Genomic DNA, 22,183 nt, shown 5'->3' on the forward strand with positions numbered 1-22,183 from the left:
AATTATTTAACTCAGCCGGTGAGGGCAGTGCTCTCGCTCCCGCTCCCGGTAACATATGGTTTTGATTGCAGTAGCGCTATATTGTTGTATTACTGCTCCTAGTACTAGACTCCTAGCACTAAGATGAGTAGATGCAAAGAACAATCTTCACTGTGTGTGCTGTGTGCTCTGCATGTGTGGCCATTAAAGAGGATTTCATCCTCCCAATATTATATTATCTAGTGTGCAGCCATTTGGCTGACACTTTTAGGCACCGGCCACAGTTACTACTGTAACTACGGTTCTAAGCCGTGTAAGTACTGGCCATAGCTACTACTGTAACTACGGTTCTAAGCCGTGTAAGTACTGGCCATAGTTACTACTGTAACTACGGTTCTATGCCGTGTAAGCACTGGCCATGGTTACTACTGTAACTACGGTTCTATGCCGTGTAAGCACTGGCCATGGTTACTACTGTAACTACGGCTCTGTGCTGTTCTCTTCTTAGAAGCTAGTTATCTGGTCTTAAACATTTGTGTTATTTGACTTGATCTCGCTTGATTGTTAGCAGCAGCCGCTTGGCTAACGTCTTGCGTGTACTGTTAAGCTTCATTATTTAACTCAGCTGGTGAAGGCCGTGCTCTCGCTCCCGCTCCCTGTAACGTATTGCTCTGATTGTTAGCAGCGGCCGCTTGGCTAACATCTGTCGTGTTCTGTTGAGCTTCATTGTTTAACTCATCCAGTGAAGGCAGTGTTTTTTGCCCCCGCTCCTGGTAGACGTGCTGCTTGATTCTTAGCAGCAGCCGCCTGGCTAATGGCGCGTTTCCACTACAGCGCGGAGCACGGTTTAAGAGGGCTGTGACGTCAGCGGCCCGTCTTTGGTTGCGTTTCCACTTAGCCTAGGACCGGCCGGCGGGTCCTAATTCACAGTTTTTCTGGCCTCATAAAATCGTGGGTCTAGGGCCAGAGACAACGAGGCTGAGTCGGGCTGAGTATGCTAAACTAGAGAGAGCATCGCTGGCAAGGGGGCTACAACTACAACAAGATGGACATATTTGACTGTGATTTAATTGTAATACACGTTTCAAAATGATGCCGAAGTAACAACATACTGATACCGGTTAGTAAAAACCATGAATTAATGCTTTGACAAGTCTGCAGACAGACGGCAGGCGAAAAACCTTTTAAAATGCGTGTTTTCTAAATGGAGATTGGCTAAGCTAACGCAGTATATGCTCCGACCGTCCACGCTCACAACAACGGCCTATACAGACATAAATAAAGCAGCGACTGTATTCACCATGACACAGGCAGTCTGTGGTTTGTACTTGTTTAACTTTTGTCTAGTTTCTGAACATATATGAGGAGCTGTGAGCTCTGAGTGCTAACAGCTAACGGCTGTGTTGTTTTTCTGGGGTTCTCATTGAAGATGACGTCACGGCTCCGCCTACACTGCGTTACTATAGATAATACCCCAGTTCCTAAACTGTAATGGAAATGCGCCATAAAGTGAGCTGGTCCTAACGAGGCCGGGCGCGGCCAAAGGAGGCCGAGCGGGGCCGAGCGAGGCCGTGTAGTGGAAACGCGCCATTAGCTGCCCCGTTAAGCTTCTTTATTTAATCCAGCTAGGTGAAGGCAGTGCTCTCGCTCCCGCTCCCTCTGCTAGTAACGTGGGTGTAGGTCATTCACATCCCTCTCTGTGTTCGGCGAGTAGGAGCATTGCTCTACTCTTTCCGTTCAGCAGGTAGTTGGTGAAGGCTGTGTTCTCGCACCCGCTCCCGGCTACGCTGCATCTGGCTACCTACAGACTGGCTCATTCATGTAGCGCCTGTATGGTTTCTCTTGAGCCCGAGGACGGCCATGACCGCTGCCCCCCTCTGCTTTGGCCTCGAGCATTTGAGGGAGGGTCTCACGCAAAGCGCCTGCATGAGCTGTAGATTCATGCCTCGGGCGCTCAGAGTGGCTAGAGTCGCAGAGGTGGTACCTCTCCTCGTCACAACTTCCTCCAGCTCAGTCTGGCCGTTCCCGGCGACTTGATGGCTATGGGTTGGTAGAGGGCTAGAAACAGGCTGTCCTCTAAGGTGGGTCGGTTAGCTGCCGTCATGGAGCAGACGAAGTCGCTCCTGTTGGCCCTTCAGCCAGGGGCCAGTGTGGGGGCTACTAGCTTGCCGCCTGGCCCTCCTTCGGTTGCCACACCTCTGCTTGAGGATGCCATGTCGCTAGCGGCTCCGGCTAAACCTCTTCTATGAAGGGGGGGGGGGTGGGGCCCCGCTCACCCCAGAGGAGGCTTCCCACTCCTCTGCTCAGAGCTCTCTGCAGGGCACTTCAGAGGAGTACCTGAGGGAGCTCCATGCATGCTGGAGAGACACCAGGGCCCTCTCCCACTCTGCTGCCATGCAGGATCCGGCGAGGGTGGGGCTGGGTCGCTTGCCATCCATTGAGCCTGCCATCGCCTCCCCGATTCTGGCTCCTGATGCCAGGTGCCCTCGGCCTTAGTGCAGGGTCACAAACGAGCTGCTCTGTAGGGCCTACGACACAGCGGCACGGGAACTCCCTCTCCCATCTGATACTGGCTGTCTCTACCTCTCTGCAGCAGGCTCCGGCTGAGCCTTCTTTGCTGGGCCTCAGTGATGCATCACTGTAAGCCTTTGCCCTAATGTCTAGGGAATTGGGACGAGTTATGTCCTTATTGGTGCAGACTCATCGGCAGGTTTGGCCTGCTCAGTCACCACTGTCGGAGACATGTCCTCCGTAGTGTGCCAGTCGAGCCAGGGGAGCTGTTTGGGGCAGCTACCCTACTGGAGCGTGCTGCCCAAGCTAGGCAGACCAGGCAGCAGCTCTTGGGTCTTTATAGGCCTGTGCCCACTCTCAGCAGGCCCAGGGGCCCCTCTAGCAGCCGCTCTCAGCCACCAGCTTACAGTGGTGGTCTGCGCAGGTCCCAGCAGCCCACTCATCCACCTCCCGGGGGCTTTCGTGCCGCCCGCCTTCTAGGCGGCCTCGTGCCTCAGAGCCTTACCGGCGACCCCCAGGGGGCTCCGGAGGCCGGGGGGGTAGGTCCCGAGACTCTCGGGGCCGGTCTTCGGCTGCTTTCCCAGCAGCAGCTCAGTTACTGGGCTGTCTGTACTTCCGGCCCTTAGGTGGTTTTCACCTTAACCCAGGGGTACGAACCGCAGTGCCGGCCCCTAGCCTTCGGCCGGGCCAAAATGACAGTCGTCAGCGATCTGGCAGAGGCCCTAGCTCTGGCCCAAGAGTTGTCCGTCCTTCTATCAAAGGACGCAATCGAGCCAGTAGACCCTCTGCTTAGCCCAGGGGGTTCTACTCGGCGTACTTTCTCGTGAGCAAGAAAGTCGGCGGATTTCGCCTGATCTTGGACCTCAGAGGAGTCAACAGATTCCTGAAGGTGCTGCCATTCTATATGCTGACAACAGCACATGCACAGGGGGAGTGGTTCTCAACCGTGGACTTGAGGGATGCCTACTTCCACGTGGGCCGGGCAAGATGGTGCCTTATATTCAGTTCCTCCGGCCCTTGGGCAGACTGACGGCTGCCTCGGCCGTTGGGCCCTTAGGCCCGCTGTCGTTGCGCCCCATGCAGATGTGGCTGAACAGCCTTCACTTGGACGCCAAGTGGCACAAGCACAGGAAAGTCAGGGTGTCGCAGCGTTGCCTCCACTCTCTGTCACGCTGGAGGGGCAAGGCCTATCTCCTGATGGGCGTGCCCATGGGCGCCATCCCATCCCGCCAGGAGACCGTCACCATAGGTGCATGTCTCTCAGGGTGGGGTGCAGTGTGGCAGGGCAGGACCGTTCAGGGTCAGTGGTCTGCCCAGGAGGGTGCACGCCATGTCAACGTGCTAGAGCTTCGGGCTGTGCAGCTTGCACTCATGCACTTTCTACCCCAACTGGGGGGCAAGAATGTGCGTGTTCCTTGGGACAGCATGTACGCTGTTGCCCAGACAGCAGTCCCTTCTAGATAGTGGACATTCTCACTCCACTCTGAATTTATGTGGCTGCTATTTCTGCCCGACATGTTCGTGTCGACGGCGCCACGGCGGGGTGCCACAGGTCGGTGTCCCTCTTCCTGAGAGGGGCTTTACGGCAGCATCCCCCTAGTACCCCGAGGGCTCCGGCTTGGGACCTGCCCCTGCTGCCGGATGCCCTATCATCTCCTCCCTTCGAGCCCCTGGCCCAGGTGGGGCTTAGGTGGCTGCCCACGAAGGCAGCATTTCTGCTTGCCATAGCCTCAGGGAAGCGAGTTGGGGAGTTGCATGTCCTCTCCATAAACGATACATGCCCGAGGTGGGACTCTCAGGTGTTGCCCTTTGGGCAAATGTGGCATTCCTGCCCAGGGTGCTTCCACAAACCCACTTCAATCAGCCTGCCCAGCTGGCACGCTTTGACATTCAGGAGAACGGCACGTCGAAGTTGCTGTGCCCTGTGGGTTCCCAAAGGGCGTATATCGAGGCTACTGCCTGTATACGGCAGTAGGAGCAACTCTTGATTTTGCCATGGCGGCACTAAAGGAGGTTGTGCCCTCTAACCAGTGGCTGCCCCACTGGGTTGTCGATACCATCTCACATGCCTACGGGGCCAGTGGCCGCCCCCTGCCATCAGGGCTGAGATGCAACTCTACAAGGAGCATCTCTACATCTTGGGCTGCCCTGAGAGTGGTGCCCCTGGAGACCATCTGCGCCGCGGTGTCGTGGGCGTCTTCTGGCACATTCTCCAGTTGTTATCAGGTTAATGTCGCCACTCCCCATTCTTTGGGCGTGGTCCTTTTGCCGAGCTCCGCTGCTTCCAGTAGTGAGCAAGGGCTTGGATTCTTCATGACTTGGTTGGTATAGGTCATCCAGTGCTAAAGCACCGCCTCTGGCGGTCAGTAGGGACGAAATAGAACGATAGTTACGGCTGTAACTACGGTTCTATGAGTCCCGGATGACCGCCAGAGTTTCCTGTCACTCAGAATTCTTGTGTGCTCGCGAGAAGATTCTGGGAGCCGATCCACTAATGACGCCGGCCTATGTAGCCGTCGTAACGTGGGTCACAGGTGACTTTGTTGTTATTAGGTACACGACCTGCGCATGCGTGCGATGGACATATCCAGTGCTAAAGCACCGCCTCTGGCGATCATCCGGGACTCATAGAAACGTAGTTACAGCCGTAACTATCGATTTATTGCTGGATTAAAGGTTGAAGTGGTGTTTGAGTTCAAATATAAACTGATTTATTGTATGTAAACTTGGAGGCTCACATAGTGTTTCACAAACCAAATATCTGTCAAGTCTATGGCACATCAGTTAAAAAATATGAACTAATTTAACTATGAACCTATCCACACTGAAACTTATACTTTTGTTTATCTTGTGGTTCGTTTAGTACGCTGCTCCCTCTAACTCTCAGCGTGCGCCCTCAAACCAAAATGCAGATTTTCCCCCGTAAAATGTTAAAGTGATGACAGACAACAATATTTCTGTTTGTCAAAAACTGTATAATTCCTCCAGAAATATGAGTATCAAACAGAGCGTCAGACGGCAGAGACAGCTTTGTTTTTACGTCTCGTTGTTGTTTACGTCCATTTGTTTGCGGGCGTCATGTTCTCAATATAATTGATATATCTGATAAACAAGATCAGCGCCACAGTATCACCTCATACCAGAGATGGAGTACTCAAGTCCTGGACTCGGACTCGAGTGCCGATTTTCGGGACTCGTGACTCGACTCGGACTCGCGCACTGATTGACGCGACTCGGACTTGGACTCGTGAATTCTCGCGCACGATGACTTGGACTCGGACTCGGACTCGTGAATTATCGCGTACGCTGACTCGAGCAAGTTTTCTATGGAGTCTGATGTCCTCTATCCTGGCGTGTGCACCGGCTGCGAGGCGAGTTCACGTACTGGGCCCCGCTATTCCAGTCTAAAGATGTCTAGAGACACACCCCGCATTGTGCTGTATACTTTCACACATTCTGCTTCCACATTGGAAAAGAGCAGCGCAAAATGCTCTATGTGGAAACAATATTGAAGAGAAGGCTCCGTAACACATTACTCTAAACATCGAGTTCAGACATATAGGCTGTCTTGAACACTATCATCAGAGTAACGTGATCTAATCAATAAATAAAGATTCAGCCGATAACACGAAAGCACATGGCTACTTAACATGCAGAATGACGTCATTTTGCATGCTAAGTAGCTATGTGCTTTCTGGGGCTAAATCTTCATCAGTAAACCGATTTAACCGGTAAAAGTTCCTTCAAAATAAGAGTCCCGATCTTATTACTATCAAAATAAAAGTGCAAAACGAAAACTTTACCATAGGAAAATATTGGCATACAAATATAATCACTTCTCTAAAAGGTAACTCATTTTAAACATAGTTTATTTATATATAATAATAATAATATTAATATTAGTAATAAGCTTTATATTTGTATAGCACCTATTACAAGACTTGTAGCCAAACTGGCTTCACAGCAGTTCAATAGACAGATTAGTATAACATGACAGTATAAAAGCAATGTGGAGGAGCAGCTACATTTCAACACATATATCCACGAAGATTAATACATGAAGACTTGGACTCTGACTCGACTCGGACACTCCTTGGGTGACTCGGACTTGGACTCGGACTCGAACACAGGTAATGATGACTCGGACTCGGACTCGACTCGGACACTCCTTGGGTGACTCGGACTTGGACTCGGACTCGACTACGACTCTCCCTTGGTGACTCGGACTTGGACTCGGACTCGAAGAGTGGTGACTCGAGAGTGACTTGGACTCGTGAATTGGTGACTTGACTACAACACTGCCTCATACTATATCTTTCTAGAAACACCCCTGATATATAATATGATACAACATTAAGTCTGCGTTCAGTTCTTTTTCATCAGTATTTAATCAAAGTGATAAAAGTTTGAAAGGTTTTTCGTCAGCTCTTGATCAATTAGCTTCTGTTTTATAGATCAACAACAACACATTTCACCTTCAAATACCACAGAAAAGGTTTCCAAATACATGTCATTGTCAAGTACAAAACCCTTGCACATAATCTCTTTTGGAGATAATCAAAACATTTAAACTGTAATTTGTGGCTATATTATGTATCAAGAAAAGCATTTTTGTTGACCTTGTTTTATTAGGTTTTACAATTTAAAAAAGCATGGAAGTGAAGGATATTCAGAACTCTTATTAAGACACTTAATGCAATATTTTACATTTTGAAAAAACTAATCCTATGATGAACAGTATTAACAAAAGCTTTCTCCATCTTTATAATAATACAGTAAGGATGATATAAATTATTGTGATGAGAAAAACTCTTAAGCTACATCAAGGCAGGTAAAACTTGAGAATGAAATGTCGATTTTAAAGAATAGGTTTTTGACATGAGAGGGTTACTGTTTTGTTGATGTCTACACATGATGTACATGGTGAAACCATCTATCATATGAACTTACTTTTAGCACAACATTTTGTGAACTCTATAGCAACAAGCAGAGCAAGAAGTATAAAAGCTCCCACAAAAACTCCACCAAAGACCGATCCTGTGATATCCGCCTTGCTGAAAGTTTCCTCAAACAGTTTATCTGAAAGAAATTACAAAAACAAATGTGACACAATATTAGTAATTTAGTGTAGCGCACATTATACTACAGAGAGGAATTACAGCATGAATAATACGAGTATACCACTCAACCTACATTAGCCACCTTTAGCTTAGCGGTGGTGATGTGAAGTCATGTGACCGTGCTGTAGTTCCTTTATAGCCCAACATTAGCCTCCTTTAGCTTAGCGATGGTGACGTGAAGTCATGTGACCGTGCTGTAGTTCCTTTATAGCCCAACATTAGCCACCTTTAGCTTAGCAGTGGTGACGTGAAGTCATGTGACGAGTCCTAAAACCCGGAAGTGAGTCAGCATTTTACCACTTCCTGTACCCTCGTCTCAGAGCCAATGGGATCTCTCCATAGGATTTTGGAAAATAGCTGGAAATAAGGTCTGTGGTTGACACAAATTGAAGAGACGGATCACGTTTGGTTCTACGACATTAAATCCATCAGCAGTGATTGGTGATTTCTGAAGAGTTTACGTGTCTGAAAAAACGATGGTTGTTAACAAGTGGCTGAATAGGGCTACAGAAGTTGTGGAGGACGTCGTACGTCATTACGCCGAACACGTACAGATGCAGCAGCTTATTTCAGACTCCAGTTTACAGCTTCCTGCCTGCTACCTGCCTAAGACCTGCCTAAGACCAGCATCTGGGAATGTTAAGCCCTCCCACTATTTTCCAAGAGGGCGTTGCCAGATTTTCAATTTCAGGATTTAACCAGGAGATGGTGCTTCATTCACAAATACAGACAACTTTTCATGGACTTTCAGTTTTGTTTAGAAGAGCATTTGAACACATCAATATTTTAGATCAAATAAAGTATATATAATCTTGTAATTCAATAATATATAGTCTTTATATATTAAATAATAATAATAATAATAATGTAAATGTTTACATTACACTTCTTTATTTGTCATGCTGTCTACCTACGCTGTAAAATGTATTATCTCTTCGATTTACACACGGCATCTATTGCACTTCTGTCCATCCTGGGAGGGATCCCTCCTCTGTTGCTCCCCCGAGGTTTCTCCCATTTTTCCCTTTGAAATGTGGGTTTTTCTCTGGAAGTTTTTCCTTGTACGATGTGAGGGTCTAAGGACAGAGGGTATCGTTTTCTCATACTGATATTCTGAACAAACTGTGCTGTTGTATTTGCTGTAAAGTGTCTTTACTGTAGGGTATTTTTATTATATGTACAGCACTTTGGCTCGACCAAAAATCGTTTAAAAATGTGCTATATAAATAAAACTTGATTTGATTTGATTTGATGCTCATACTTTTACCTTTACAATCGTTTGCTTTAACATGCAGTATATTTTTTGTATATTTTTGTGTTTGCTTCCTCCTGCTCCCTTTCGGACACATACTGTATGATTTCTTATTATTATTTATATGAAGATATTATTAAGATAAGATAAGATAAGATGTTACTTTATTGATTGAACATTTTAGTTTAGAATGTGCTATCCCACGGTAATTCAGAAGGCTCACAGGTCACATTCCAACCATTATTTAAAACAATGGGTGCTTTCATAATAATGATGAGAAACTATGAAATAAGAAATGAATCAAATTAAAATGTAATTATCATATCATATATTATATAGTGTATTGTATTATTAAGTAATATCATACATTAACCCCATTATAGCAGATGCCACATTGAATGGATGAACACATTTATGCATCAATAATTACAACAGAGTATTTCTAAATACAAGTTGTAATCTAATCCTCTTATTTTACACAATTGACAGACAGTGTTATTTGTACGTCAATAGTCATATATTGTCATAACCTTTTTGTGTGAAATAATTAATATTATTATTATGTCCGCCCACTGTTTGGCGAGCTGCATGAGAAACTGACGGGCTGTCAGGAGAGAGAGAGAGGGAGAGAGGAAAAGAGAGGATCCGTTTCTCCCGTGTTATTATCCAAAGTTAATGTAAACTTTTGAATAATGTACTTATTATTATAGTGATGAACATTAAAAACAAAGCACGTTGGCTGATTTTGGACCCCCTCACTATTTGTTTTCACTACTTTAATTAAATGTTTGATAAGTGCATGCAGATCACAGTACAGTATGCTCGTTCAGTGAAACACGTACACAGATAAATTATTTTGTATTCCAAAAATCAGGAAGTAAAGTCCCCTGGTTTGTGACAAGATGTGAAGTCAACAGATAGTCACTCAGAGGGGGGTACTATTTATTTTCAAATGCATATAGGCAATGCCATTCATTTACATGTAGGCAACACTGCCCTTCCAGTCAAGAATTTGAATTTGAATGGGATGGGGAGACGTGTGTGATTAAAAATGAGTGGCCAAACTAGGACTTAGTTTTTCAAAAGAGAAAATGCAGATATTACACTCAGAAAATAAATGGTAGACATATCAGTACTCTTAGTGCCAAGTTGTCTCAGACAATCTGCATTTCCTAATGTGGGACAGTTCTGTTGCAAAATGTGGGACACTGAAAAGTCTATGTTAACAAGCCTCAGTCACCTTAATTCATGTAATAAAAACATCTCAGGTCAGTAACACTGAAAGCTAAATGTGCAATACCATGTTCAGCTATGTTACTATTATAATGTTATTGTTGTTACAACAGAAGATGTTTTTCTTTATATTGAAGTTAAATGCATCAATCTGTGACACTTTTATTTTGTAAGATAGCAAGTGGGGGCATATTGTGATAACCAGGCCTGTCATAAAATGCACCCCACCCAAAAAGATGTTTGTATTAATCCCACCCTCAAGCTTTTTTTAGGGTATAGTTGTAGGACTAGTACCAATGAATGGAGCTGGTTTCATGAATGTGACACTTTTATTATGTAAAATAGCAAGGGGTGCATAACGTGGCAAAAATATGCTGACAAAGACTATGTAAACATATATTTTGATTATTATATGACAAATATGTAGAATTAAACAATACATTTTAAAGCACGTGTATACAGACAGGACGTAACAATAATAACAACAAAAAAAGATTAAAAAAAACAAAAACTGAAAAGGAAGTGACGAATGAATTTCGACACCACTACCATCAAATACGGAGCGAAAAGTTTAACCACAAGAATCAAGACTATATGAGCTACCACTAAACAACTCACAGTCTGAAAATTACCATTAATAAAAACCCTGAACGTTTACTTTTCGTTTTAAACATCGTTTTAAGGTGTAAACGTGTCATTTAGGAACTGCGACAGCATAAATATGCGAACACAAACCTACAGACTGCTGGAGAAGAGATATCACAGGGGGGGGTTGGGACACACACATTCCGATGGCCAATTAGTTTTAAACAAAGAGTATACTCAACATAGGCCTACAGTAGGCAGGGGGGTGGGGGCTGGTGAACGGTATGGTCAATGTTTGTAAACACTGTGACATTTTGACTTTATTTGATCATTTCAGTTAAAAACTAACCTTCCTATTTCTCTTTTTTAGAAGAGCAATATGAATATGTTAGTAGCTGACCCAGCCCCATGGTCTGTCACAGTAGTGCGGGAAAGAGAAGTGCACTGTTTTGCCTGGCTGGACCTGTAATTTACAGGAAAGGAGTGCGCGCTACTAAAGAGACGCGCTACCATGGAAACCAAACAATGGTGTAGCTGTATTGAAGTCCGAGTGGAAACAGTAGCATTTGGAGCGTTATGTTTGAATGAAACAGCCAGGTCGTGACTCACAAAAAAAAAGTGTTACTTCACTAACTGTAAGCTTGTCACTCAGAGAAGAAAGATCAGGGGGGGGGGAGAGAGCTGTGACTGATGGGCCATTAGGTGTGTAAACACACAGCATTCAGACTGTTTAAAAAACGGTAACAACGGACAATTTTTCTTAGTGGATGCATGTCAATTTAAATCAATACATACAACTATTTTTTAAATCAATAAAAACATTTTCTAAATCCATAAAAGCATTTCAATTAATATTGGGAGTCATGTCGTTACTTTGTTGAGAATGTGGCCATGTAATAAGCGGGATAATTTGCAGCGACTTGGTCATTATGGGGAAAAATAACACCCAGGGATCCTGATCTGCCTGACAAGGCTCCATTAAAATATAAATATTTTTAGTGAATTACTGAGTTTAGGCACGTTAATAACGTTTTAATGAAGTTGAATACAGAATATTCATATTTGTCAGTGATTTAATGTCAATTCGGCGAACATAAACATAAATGATCGTGGTGAAGATGATGATTAAATTAGGATTAAAAATCGAGAGCCGGCTGCATTTCCTCTCGTTCGTTTTTTTTTACTAAACAACATTATTTTGTAAATAACAACATGGTGATGTTTTGTAAATGATTACATGTCTCTTATTTAGCACAGACTATGATCCTATCCGTGACATATGGATCTTAACAAAGATCCGCTATACAGTAGTACCAGACATACCGGTAGCTGTATCGAAGTTGATTTCACATGAGCTCCAGTGTGGAACCCCACTGCACCCCCTGGTGGATCAATGATCCATTGCAGCTGGCTTCACAATAATTACATTTATTTATCACGGGGGCGGTCTCAAGTCAGACTGGAGGCAGTCTCTTGATCACGGGCAAATCACGGGCCGTTCACGGGCCATTCACGGGCCGTTCACGGGCCGTTCACGGGCCGACCACGACCCTTGCATTTCAAACTGTCCTAAATTAGCTGCTACATCTGTAAACACTCCCGCTAAGTGTGTTTGCCCTGTTCGGCTTGAAAGCAAGTACCTACCTCCTGCAAACTGTTAAAACAAACGCTTCAACTTGGACCATTTAGAATCTGGATGTTTGAATATGGATCTTAAGTTGGCGTGACGTTGAAGTCATGCTGCTGTAGTTCCTTTATAGCATAACGTTAGCATTTTGCTTCTGGCGATTAGATTTATGATTCGAAAATTATAAAAGTAGGGTAGACATGTGGAGATTATCCGGCTGAACAAAACGTGCATTTATCAAACAGGTTCGTTTTCCACAGACCTTATTTCGAGCTATTTTCCTATGGAGATATCCCATTGCTTTTTTGTCGAGGGAACCAGCAGCTTACTTCCGGGTAAATACATCATCCCTGCACCACTCTATCATGCTTTTATAGTTCTCCATTCCCTGGAGTCTGTTATACAAGTTTGTGTGCATGTAAATGGTCTGCAAAGGTGAAAATCCCTGTGTTTCAGAATCAGAATCAGAATCAGGTTTATTACCAGGTAGGTTAACACGAGGAATTTGACTTGGTGTTGTGGTTCATACATAAAAGTAAAACAATAATTAAAAAAACAGATAGAAAACTATTTTAAGTCAACTATAATAACATTAAAATCCATCTCCTCCCCTGTCATTTGACACTAAGTCAATATTGCTCACGGTTGGGGGGGGGGGGGGGGGGTAACTTTAAAAGTGTAATGTGTCATCAGTAACCTATAGGACAGAGTTGAGAGTTAATATGGATCTTCCTATCTTACGTAGTTCCCAAAGATATGAAATTATTCTTTAAATCCCCCATTTATTGCAACATTAGGGCACAAGAGGCTCTATTATGCTTTTAGGGGGTTTTCCCTTTCCTGTAGTGTGTAATATAGGTTTGTGTGCATGTAAATGGTCTGCAAAGGCTAAAATCCCTGTGTTTCTCCATCACACACGCAAACATAAAGACCTTTTTGAACATTAAAGCATGGAAACATGTCACAGTAGAGACACTACATACTGATACAAACCTGACAATGAGCATAATAGGGCTCCTTTAAAGGTTAGGAACATATTGTTATGGCAAATAAACCTTGGCGTGAGTCATGAGCTGCAGATTATTCCAGTATGCAAAGGAAACCTAGGGATTCTGGGTGGCTTAAACCCCTGATTCTCATTGATATGTATTTACAGGCTTCATGGTATCAGGCTCTCAACATTACCTCCTTTGTGTTTCCACCTCATTACTCAACTTGGCACAAGGCTGTGTTTGTGTTGGAGTTACTTAGTGTTGTCAGGTTCTCAGTAATTTAGAGAGGATCCAACATCAGGTCCAACAGCCCTGGCTCCAACTGAGGCCATGCATAATGATATTGCTCTTTCTAATAGTATCTCCAGAAACAGAGAAGGATCTGTCCTTAAAGGAACCCTTAAGCTCTCACAAAACCATGAAAACAAGTGTATCATGAAAAGGGAATGGAAATGTGTGTTATCAACATCAGGGCGTCCATCTTTAGAGAGTACTTGGACCGCAATCTATTGACTTCACCTGTAGGGCTAGTGAGTAGAGGTGGTAAAGTACTCAGATCTTGTACTTGAGTAAAAGTAGAAGTACTCAGATCTTGTTCTTGAGTAAAAGTAGAAGTACTCAGATCTTGTACTTAAGTAAAAGTAGAAGTACTCAGATCTTGTACTTAAGTAAAAGTAGAAGTACTCAGATATTGTACTTGAGTAAAAGTAGAAGTACTCAGATCTTGTTCTTGAGTAAAAGTAGAAGTATTCAGATCTTGTTCTTGAGTAAAAGTAGAAGTACTCAGAGCTTGTACTTAAGTAAAAGTAGAAGTACTCAGATCTTGTACTTAAGTAAAAGTAGAAGTACTCAGATCTTGTACTTGAGTAAAAGTAGAAGTACTCAGATCTTGTTCTTGAGTAAAAGTAGAAGTACTCAGATCTTGTTCTTGAGTAAAAGTAGAAGTACTCAGATCTTGTACTTAAGTAAAAGTAGAAGTACTCAGATCTTGTACTTGAGTAAAAGTAGAAGTACTCAGATCTTGTTCTTGAGTAAAAGTAGAAGTACTCAGATCTTGTTCTTGAGTAAAAGTAGAAGTACTCAGATCTTGTTCTTGAGTAAAAGTAGAAGTACTCAGATCTTGTACTTAAGTCAAAGTAGAAGTACTCAGATCTTGTACTTGAGTAAAAGTAGAAGTACTCAGATCTTGTTCTTGAGTAAAAGTAGAAGTACTCAGATCTTGTACTTGAGTAAAAGTAGAAGTACTCAGATCTTGTTCTTGAGTAAAAGTAGAAGTACTCAGATCTTGTTCTTGAGTAAAAGTAGAAGTACTCAGATCTTGTACTTGAGTAAAAGTAGAAGTACCAGAGTGTAGGAATACTCTGTTACAGTAAAAGTCCTGCATTCAAAATGTTCCTCAAGTAAAAGTAGAAAAGTATTATCATCTAAATATAGTTAAAGTAGCGACAGTAAAAGTAGTCATTGTGCAGATTGGTCCATTTCAGAATAATATATATGATATGTTTTATAATGATTGATCATTAAAGTGTTCTCAAAGCTGGTAAAGGTGCAGCTAGTTGTAATGACTTTGTATACTGCAGGGTAGCTTGTGAATTTACTCCAGGTGGAACTAAAGTCTGATTTAACACTTGATTATATTTCACATCATTCATCCAGATCTGTGAAGTAACTAAAGGTATTAAATACATGTAGTGGAGTACAAGTACACCATTTACCTCTGAACTGTAGAGTAGAAGTACAAAGTAGCATAACATGGAAATACTCAAGTTAAGTAAGTATCTCAAAGTTGTACTGAAGTGCAGTACTTGAGTAAATGTACTTAGTTACTTAACACCACTGCTAGCGAGTAGCGTAGCCTTTTCAATTTAAACTTTTAAACATGGTCTGAAGACACTGTTGATGTCGTAGCTGTAACATCAACTTCTTTGAGCAACAAACATAACGGACCATGGGATTGCATTTCATTTAAGCTTGGAATTGAGGGGGGAGATAGCCAACATTAGCATGAGACCCTGAATAAGTTGGATGGAAGTCAACTGCTAACCGTTTACTGCTGAACTACAGTAAAAACACTAGACAGGGAATACGATTTAAAACATGAATCACCACAGTATACATAAATACACCGGTAGAACAATTATGCATGATAAACCGTCATTTTGTTAGCATTTAGTTAGCATAACATTACTCAGTCTGAATTATTGTCCTGTACATTTGAAGGTCCTGTATCCATCGTTTGTAAAATTGAAATGTAGACCCTATCTGAAAACACCAGAGGACCGACATCAGTAACAGCGGTCGGTCCATTCTTCTCTTAATTGAAATAGGGACGTCATTAAACAACTTTATTTGTTTATACAACACTCCTCTGCTTCTGCGCAGAGCTTCTCTTTGTAAGTGCATATTGGACGCAAAGCCGCTGACAGATGACCTGGAAAGCGGATTTATATTGACGGCTGCTCCTGTTGCTATATAGACGGGATCCTACAAAGATGACCGCAATGTCCCACAATGCATCACTGTTCCCATTACTTACAGGTGGTGGTGAGGCTATTGGAGAGTCCTGCAATCATTGAAGGCAGATAGTTGCTCTTTAACAGGACCAGGTTATATTTAGACACCTCATTTAGATGAAAGCCATGAGCATTAGACATGTTCACAAACTCTCTCTTCATTTCTTTCTTCCTACTGTAGTCGTGATTTTCGCTCAGTCATTGCGATGTACTCTAATGATTTCGGCCCCTGCCGTGTTGTTTGTGCTTCAGCAGATGCCCAGATTCAGTTTTTGACAAGATAATCATCCACAGAGAAGGTTCTGTGCGGGCGGTAAAGCACTTTGCACAGAGGAGGACTAATCAATGTACATGTAGCTAAGATAATAGAGGAAATATTTAGCCGACCATCCAACAGGGAGAAAACTAATTAGCTCCATGAAAGAAAGGAGAGATCACTGCTGTGATGCTGGGAGTACATCCCTCTAATGATGATTGGTAGAGAACAACCCCACCTTCTGCTAAGGACTCATCCGGGAACGTGAGACTCAATAACTGTCATTAAGGAAGTTTTGTTCAACTTCTGTTAATTGCAGATTTGTATAGGTGGGGAATTTCTTTTTTAAAGTTTTGACTGTGATGTTTTTGTGATTCTGCACATCTTTATTCTTTGCTTGACTCACAGTGCCACCTACTGTACGGTTTACTGAATGAGAGTTGACAGCACATTTAGACCCAGTTTCAAACTAACCACCTACAGTACATAGACTCTGGGATGGAGTGAAATCTGTCTGTTGTCAGGCTGAAGGTCACCTATTATGCAAAACCCTCTTCTTCATGTCTCTTCTACATCAACATGTGTCCTCTCTGTGGAAAGAGACTCTGAAAGTTTCAGGAACAAAGATTCTCTCTCTTTTTGTCCTGATCCATTTATATAAAAACCTGTCTGAAAATGAGCTGATCAGATTTTGGCCACTTTATGATGTCATAACGATGTTTTGGCTTGTGTGACCATTAGCCAATCACCAACCAAGGTTATTTTACAATCAAATGCCCAAGTCTACAGTTATCTAGATTAGACACGGGTATATATGATCTTAAAGTATAAAAAACTGAATTACAATATTGCATTTTCTTATTCTTTTGGGGGTTCTCCCTCCCCTGTAGTGTGTTGTATAGTTTTGTGTGCATGTAAATGGTCTGCAAACGCCTCTATTGGACTCCCTTGTTTACTTCCTGAACATCAGTGACATCACTATTGACACTTGTGATTATATTGGCTAGCGCTCCAACACATTGTTAATCTGTTGGACCCTCCTCACAAACGGGCCAACGGAGTGAAAGTGGGTATTATAAATTGGGTCCTTAACTTTTTACATTTGACTAAAAGTGTGTTTGATTATTTTTGTCAAAATGAAATGTTTGTTTTCTGTTCTTTTACTCTCAGACATTAACGAGTGTGTTCTGGGAACCCATAACTGTGGCATTGGCTTCGTGTGTGAGAACACACTCGGCTCCTTCCTCTGTAATCACAAACCAAAGTGCATCACCGGATTCTCACAGGACTCCCATGGAAACTGTATCGGTAAGAAACTGTCTTTGTTTGAATGGTAACCTCACAGTGACAAGAATCAGGCCAACCCCCAATAAAACCACAGTTCATCATTTTTACTCTTTAGTTTTTGTATTGAATTAACAAATGAAATCCCTCTTTCCTGTTGTAATATCAGGAGGTATGGCCATGAGTACTTCCAGAGTGGGAAGGTTTAAAAAAAATAATAATGATAATCCATTATATTTGCTTTCCGTTACTTTTGGACAGAGGTGGGAAGTAACTAATACATTTAGTTAAGTACTGTACTTAATTACAATTTTGAGATGCTTGTACTTCAGTATTTCCATTTTATTAAAAACTAGCTGCACCTTTACCAGCTTTGAGAACACTTTAATGATCAATCATTATAAAACATATCATATATATTATTCTGAAATGGACCAATCTGCACAATGACTACTTTTACTGTCGCTACTTTCACTATATTTTGATGATAATACTTTTCTACTTTTACTTGAGGAACATTTTGAATGCAGGACTTTTACTGAAACAGAGTATTCCTACACTCTGGTACTTCTACTTTTACTCAAGAACAAGATCTGAGTACTTCTACTTTTACTCAACTATAAGATCTGAGTACTTTTACTAAAGTACAAGATCTGAGTACTTCTACTTTTACTCAAGTAGAAGATCTGAGTACTTCTACTAAAGTACAAGATCTGAGTACTTCTACTTTTAATCAAGAACAATATCTGAGTACTTCTACTTTTACTCAAAAATAAGATCTAGTTCTTGAGTACTTATCTCACCTCTGCTTTTGGATGACCTCAGCATCAAATGGTAAATTAAATTAATGAGCGTTAATAAATATCAATAAGATGTTTTTGTTAAACATACTCAGTTACTCTCTACCTCTGATACTCAGTTGCTCTCTACCACTGATACTCAGTTACTCTCTACCACTGATACTCAGTTACTCTCTACCTCTGATACTCAGTTGCTCTCTACCACTGATACTCAGTTACTCTCTACCACTGATACTCAGTTACTCTCTACCTCTGATACTCAGTTGCTCTCTACCACTGATACTCAGTTACTCTCTACCTCTGATACTCAGTTACTCTCTACCACTGATACTCAGTTACTCTCTACCTCTGATACTCAGTTACTCTCTACCACTGATACTCAGTTACTCTCTACCTCTGATACTCAGTTACTCTCTACCTCTGATACTCAGTTACTCTCTACCTCTGATACTCAGTTACTCTCTACCTCTGATACTCAGTTACTCTCTACCTCTGATACTCAGTTACTCTCTACCTCTGATACTCAGTTACTCTCTACCACTGATACTCAGTTACTCTCTACCACTGATACTCAGTTACTCTCTACCTCTGATACTCAGTTACTCTCTACCACTGATACTCAGTTACTCTCTACCTCTGATACTCAGTTACTCTCTACCTCTGATACTCAGTTACTCTCTACCACTGATACTCAGTTACTCTCTACCTCTGATACTCAGTTACTCTCTACCTCTGATACTCAGTTACTCTCTACCTCTGATACTCAGTTACTCTCTACCTCTAATACTCAGTTACTCTCTACCACTGATACTCAGTTACTCTCTACCTCTGATACTCAGTTACTCTCTACCTCTGATACTCAGTTGCTCTCTACCTCTGATACTCAGTTACTCTCTACCTCTGATACTCAGTTACTCTCTACCACTGATACTCAGTTACTCTCTACCTCTGATACTCAGTTACTCTCTACCTCTGATACTCAGTTACTCTCTACCTCTGATACTCAATTACTCTCTACCTCTGATACTCAGTTACTCTCTACCTCTGATACTCAGTTACTCTCTACCTCTGATACTCAATTACTCTCTACCACTGATACTCAATTACTCTCTACCTCTGATACTCAGTTACTCTCTACCTCTGATACTCAGTTACTCTCTACCTCTGATACTCAGTTACTCTCTACCACTGATACTCAGTTACTCTCTACCACTGATACTCAGTTACTCTCTACCACTGATACTCTGTTACTCTCTACCACTGATACTCAATTACTCTCTACCTCTGATACTCAGTTACTCTCTACCTCTGATACTCAGTTACTCTCTACCACTGATACTCAGTTACTCTCTACCTCTGATACTCAGTTACTCTCTACCACTGATACTCAGTTACTCTCTACCTCTGATACTCAGTTACTCTCTACCTCTGATACTCAGTTACTCTCTACCTCTGATACTCTGTTACTCTCTACCTCTGATACTCAGTTACTCTCTACCTCTGATACTCAGTTACTCTCTACCTCTGATACTCTGTTACTCTCTACCACTGGTACTGGTGTATTATGGAAGACAGTAAACACATCAGTTATTCTCAGCTGTCTCTCATCCTGCTCCTCTCTCTCTGTGTGTGTTTCTTTAGACATCAATGAGTGCCTCAGCCTCAGAGAGTTGTGCAGCTCTGGTTTTAACTGCATCAACACGGTGGGGTCCTTCTCCTGCCAGCAGAAGACCATCTCCTGCAGCCCGGGGTACAGCGCCAGCTCTGATGGAGCCAAGTGTGTCGGTGAGAAGCTCCTCTGAAACACAACAGCACAATGTCAGAAAGATGGAGATGAGAGCATTGCTGCTGAAGAGTTTCTTCTCAAATGTGTTCTTATAAAAATCCCATATCAGGAGAAAGAGCCTGAATATCAGCTAGTGAGTGTAGGTGATATGATGAGTGAGGGACACTTTCAAAATATTGTAATTCTGTTATCATTTCTAGTTACCTGTAAAGAAATGTAATCAGTAACTTAATCTGAGTATCTTTTGGATTACCTCAATATTAAAAAATGCAATGCAAATAAATACTAGAGAAAATAAATATCAATAAGATGTGTTTTACTTATTATGTAAGACAGAACAATGTGACCTTAGGAAAGGAGAAACCAAGATATTTAGGATCAAACATTTTTTGACACTAAAGCCTGCCTTTCATGAAGCATATTCAGTCAGTAGCCACACACAACACACACAGTTAAACTCACACTATTTTATGAACATATAGGTTCACCTGCTGAATTAAAAACAGAGCAAATGAAGCAAAGAAAGTGAAAAGCATAAAGCAGATTCAGGCAGTAGAAGATTAGATTCCCCCGTCTACTCCAGTAGGACTCAGATGTTGCACTCTTCCTTGTTCATGTGGTGTTTTGTTGTTTTTTTGTTTTTCTTTCCGTTAACTGTCAAGTGGGAACTAAGTATATTTGTGTACGTTTTTGTATTTCTGTTATTTTCCTACGATACTGTTATGATTAGCTGTGAATAAGAAAATATGAAGGACAGACCATCTATTTCTAGAAAGGGGCAGGTACTATCAGATTATCTTCTTCTCCCTGCTGCTTTTCGGGTACGGTGTGTTTATAGAGACATGTTTTGTAAATAATTGTTATACATTAAGTTGTGGATACCATGAACGTAACAAATACAAATGAAATTCAACATTTACAGTACGTACCAAACCCCGATGATCTTCTCTCTCCTGTGTAGACCTTGATGAGTGTCAGATGGGGACAAACCGCTGTGGACTCGGTCAGATTTGTCACAATCTTCCTGGCAGCTACACCTGTGACTGTCAGACGGGATATCAGTACGACTCTCTGCGGAAACTCTGCACCGGTACGAGTCCCTGCGTCACAAACTTTACATGTTCACGCTAACATTACCTTATTTTGAAGGTGAAAAAGTCTCTCCACACATCACTAGTTCAGTCAGACCACTCACGTGTTTCAAGCAGCATATAGTTTGAGTTTGGCGTCTAGGCTCGGGCCTCATCACTCCACAGATTTACAAAGAACATTGAGTGATGATTAGATAACTATCCCCCGAGCCTACACGTGGAAGCTGGGGTGGAAGCTGGGGTGGAAGCTGGGGTGGAAGCTGAGGTGGAAGCTGGGGTGGAAGCTGGGGTGGAAGCTGGGGTGGAAGCTGGGGTGGAAGCTGGGGTGGAAGCTGGGGTGGAAGCTGGGGTGGAAGCTGGGGTGGAAGCTGGGGTGGAAGCTGGGGGTGAAGCTGGGGTGGTGGTGGAGCAGGCGAGCAGCAGCAACATGAAACACAGCAGCAGCAACATGAACGTAGCAGTAGCAAGTGAACACAGCAGTGCAGCAGCAGCATAGCGAGGCAGAGGCAGGAAGACCTGGCAGCTTCAATAGAGCGGCATGTTTAGGAGAATGTGTTTGGTTGGTTGTAAGAGGGACGAGGCGCATCACGTGTTAATGTATCATTGGTGCTCGAGTTGACTGCCTGAACTAGCTCGCAGGCTTCGCCCCATTTGTGTTTCTGAATGAGCTCCGGAGTGTTTATCGTCCCAGAGGTTTCTGTCTGTGGTCTAATAGCTCCCTCATCTTTTATGTTTTATTATCTTTGCTTTGAAATTAGTGTTTTTAAATGCCATCTTATAATATGTTTCTGTTGCACTATTTCTTAATGCTCTTAAAGGTGGGGTAGGTAAGTTTGAGAAACCGGCTCGAGATACACTTGTTGTTATATTCCATGGAATGCTCTTAACATCCCGATAGCAATGAATATCTGAAGTGCTTTGACAAAAAATACATTAAAATTTCATCTGTGGAAGCCGTAGTACTGTAAAAAGCACGACCAATCATTTTAGCCGACCCGGCTAAAATAACTGGATGGCCTACCTGCCTGTCAGCCTTCCATCTGTGCACAAATTTATCTCGTGCCCTCATTGGTCATGTGCACGTTCGTGTGTGTTGGAGGATGGGCTCTGTAAGGAAGTGGCAGATTTTTTCCGGCTGTGTATTTTCAAATGTT

The 22,183-nt window shown here is 42.7% G+C and overlaps 2 protein-coding genes across 3 annotated transcripts in view; one reads left to right on the forward strand and one right to left on the reverse strand.

Annotated features, from left to right (window-relative positions):
• fbln2 (fibulin 2) overlaps window positions 1–22,183 on the forward strand; it is a 76,830-nt gene that overhangs the window by 48,614 nt on the left and 6,033 nt on the right. For both annotated transcript variants that reach the window (XM_034121977.1, XM_034121978.1), the window contains exons 9-11: window positions 17,239–17,376; window positions 19,794–19,937; window positions 20,900–21,028. In XM_034121977.1, the coding sequence (XP_033977868.1) occupies window positions 17,239–17,376; window positions 19,794–19,937; window positions 20,900–21,028 (411 nt within the window). The remainder of the gene's footprint in view (window positions 1–17,238; window positions 17,377–19,793; window positions 19,938–20,899; window positions 21,029–22,183) is intronic.
• The window catches only part of LOC117475663 (nuclear factor 7, brain-like), an 863,632-nt gene that overhangs the window by 3,406 nt on the left and 838,043 nt on the right, over window positions 1–22,183 (reverse strand). The window lies entirely within an intron of this gene.

The sequence above is a fragment of the Trematomus bernacchii genome, unplaced genomic scaffold, assembly GCF_902827165.1.
Source record: "Trematomus bernacchii unplaced genomic scaffold, fTreBer1.1, whole genome shotgun sequence".
Classification (NCBI taxonomy): Eukaryota; Metazoa; Chordata; class Actinopteri; order Perciformes; family Nototheniidae; genus Trematomus; species Trematomus bernacchii.